This window comes from Penaeus monodon, chromosome 19 (assembly GCF_015228065.2).
Source record: "Penaeus monodon isolate SGIC_2016 chromosome 19, NSTDA_Pmon_1, whole genome shotgun sequence".
Lineage (NCBI taxonomy): Eukaryota > Metazoa > Arthropoda > Malacostraca > Decapoda > Penaeidae > Penaeus > Penaeus monodon.
The window spans coordinates 1,793,002-1,794,152 of record NC_051404.1 but is presented as its reverse complement, the minus strand read 5'-3'; the positions used below and the strand labels follow the sequence as shown (position 1 = coordinate 1,794,152).

At 51.3% G+C, this 1,151-nt stretch overlaps 1 protein-coding gene across 2 annotated transcripts in view; it reads right to left on the bottom strand.

The window, feature by feature from the left end:
- Positions 1–483: 483 nt before the first annotated feature.
- The window catches only part of LOC119584950, a 19,976-nt gene continuing 19,308 nt past the window's right edge, over positions 484–1,151 (bottom strand). For both annotated transcript variants that reach the window (XM_037933548.1, XM_037933549.1), the window contains exon 3: positions 484–1,112. In XM_037933548.1, the coding sequence (XP_037789476.1) occupies positions 632–1,112 (481 nt within the window). In that variant the 3' untranslated portion in view covers positions 484–631. The remainder of the gene's footprint in view (positions 1,113–1,151) is intronic.

The window sequence follows — 1,151 nt, the reverse complement described above, 5'->3', positions numbered from 1 at the left end:
ATAACAAGCTTATAATGAAGCTTTGCATATATGTTAGTCGAAAAGGGAAGGCAAACATTTTTATTTTTGTTTTATATTTCTTAATACCATTCAGCTTATAATGCTCACACTGAAACTTCACATGAGTTTTTCTCCCTAATCCTACAATTACTCTTGCAATCTGTAATCTCAGATTCAACTTCTCACAGGAAAAAAAAATCTACACGAATTCCTTCAAATCACTTATTTTAACCGAGAAATTTGAGTTGCCCTTAAATCTGTATTGGTAAACGTGAAAATGCCCTTTAAAGCTAACAGGTAACATCGTTACTGGAATTCCGAGTACCCTGGCAGGTCTCCAGACGTCCGGCCTACTTGATGCCTGGCAACCGTCTTTGATTATCCGTCAGTCAGTTTAATTTTCTCGTCTTATTAACTTCCATACCCTGATATATCCCTTAAACTCCTTATTTTTTTGGAAACTTGACGTTAAAAAGAATGATTCACTTTGCAGCTACGAGGCCCTTGCAATGTTGCTTTCGGCACTCGCTCTTAACTGACACCCACCTATACTGAACTATACTGAACCCCGCAACAGTGGCAGGATCAACAGCCGGACCAGCAGGAGCTCCAGGACAGGCGAGCAGGTCGTTTACGCGGGTATGGCGGCCGAGAAGGCAGGCTCATCCGCCACGATTGGCGGTCCGACCACAAGCCCGGACGAACCGACGACATTGGCTATGATCGGGTACACGACGAACTTGCTGGCCTTCGGTTCTACGATGTCCGTGACGATGGCAGAGGCCTCGCTGTCGCTGTAGGTCTGCACGCCGTTCCCGCCGGGCATCGTCGCCTCCTGCCCCGCCACGCGAAGGGCGCCGTAGGCCACGGCTTCTCCTTCCTCGTCGTCAGACTGATACGTGACCGGCGTCTCTTCAGGCCGTGGTTCCTGATCCAAGGGCGCGGCGCCCCCCGGGATAGCGTCTCCCTTTGCGCGGTACCCCTGAGGTCCTGAGTTGTATGACACGTCAACCGTCTCTCCGTCGGGCGTCAGGTAGACGTAGCGACCCGTGACGACCCCGTTTGCGTCGCGGGATTCCACACGCCACTGGTCGTCGGCCTGCATCCCGAACCTGGCGGAGGGACGCGGCTTAGTGGTTGGGCAGTTGAGA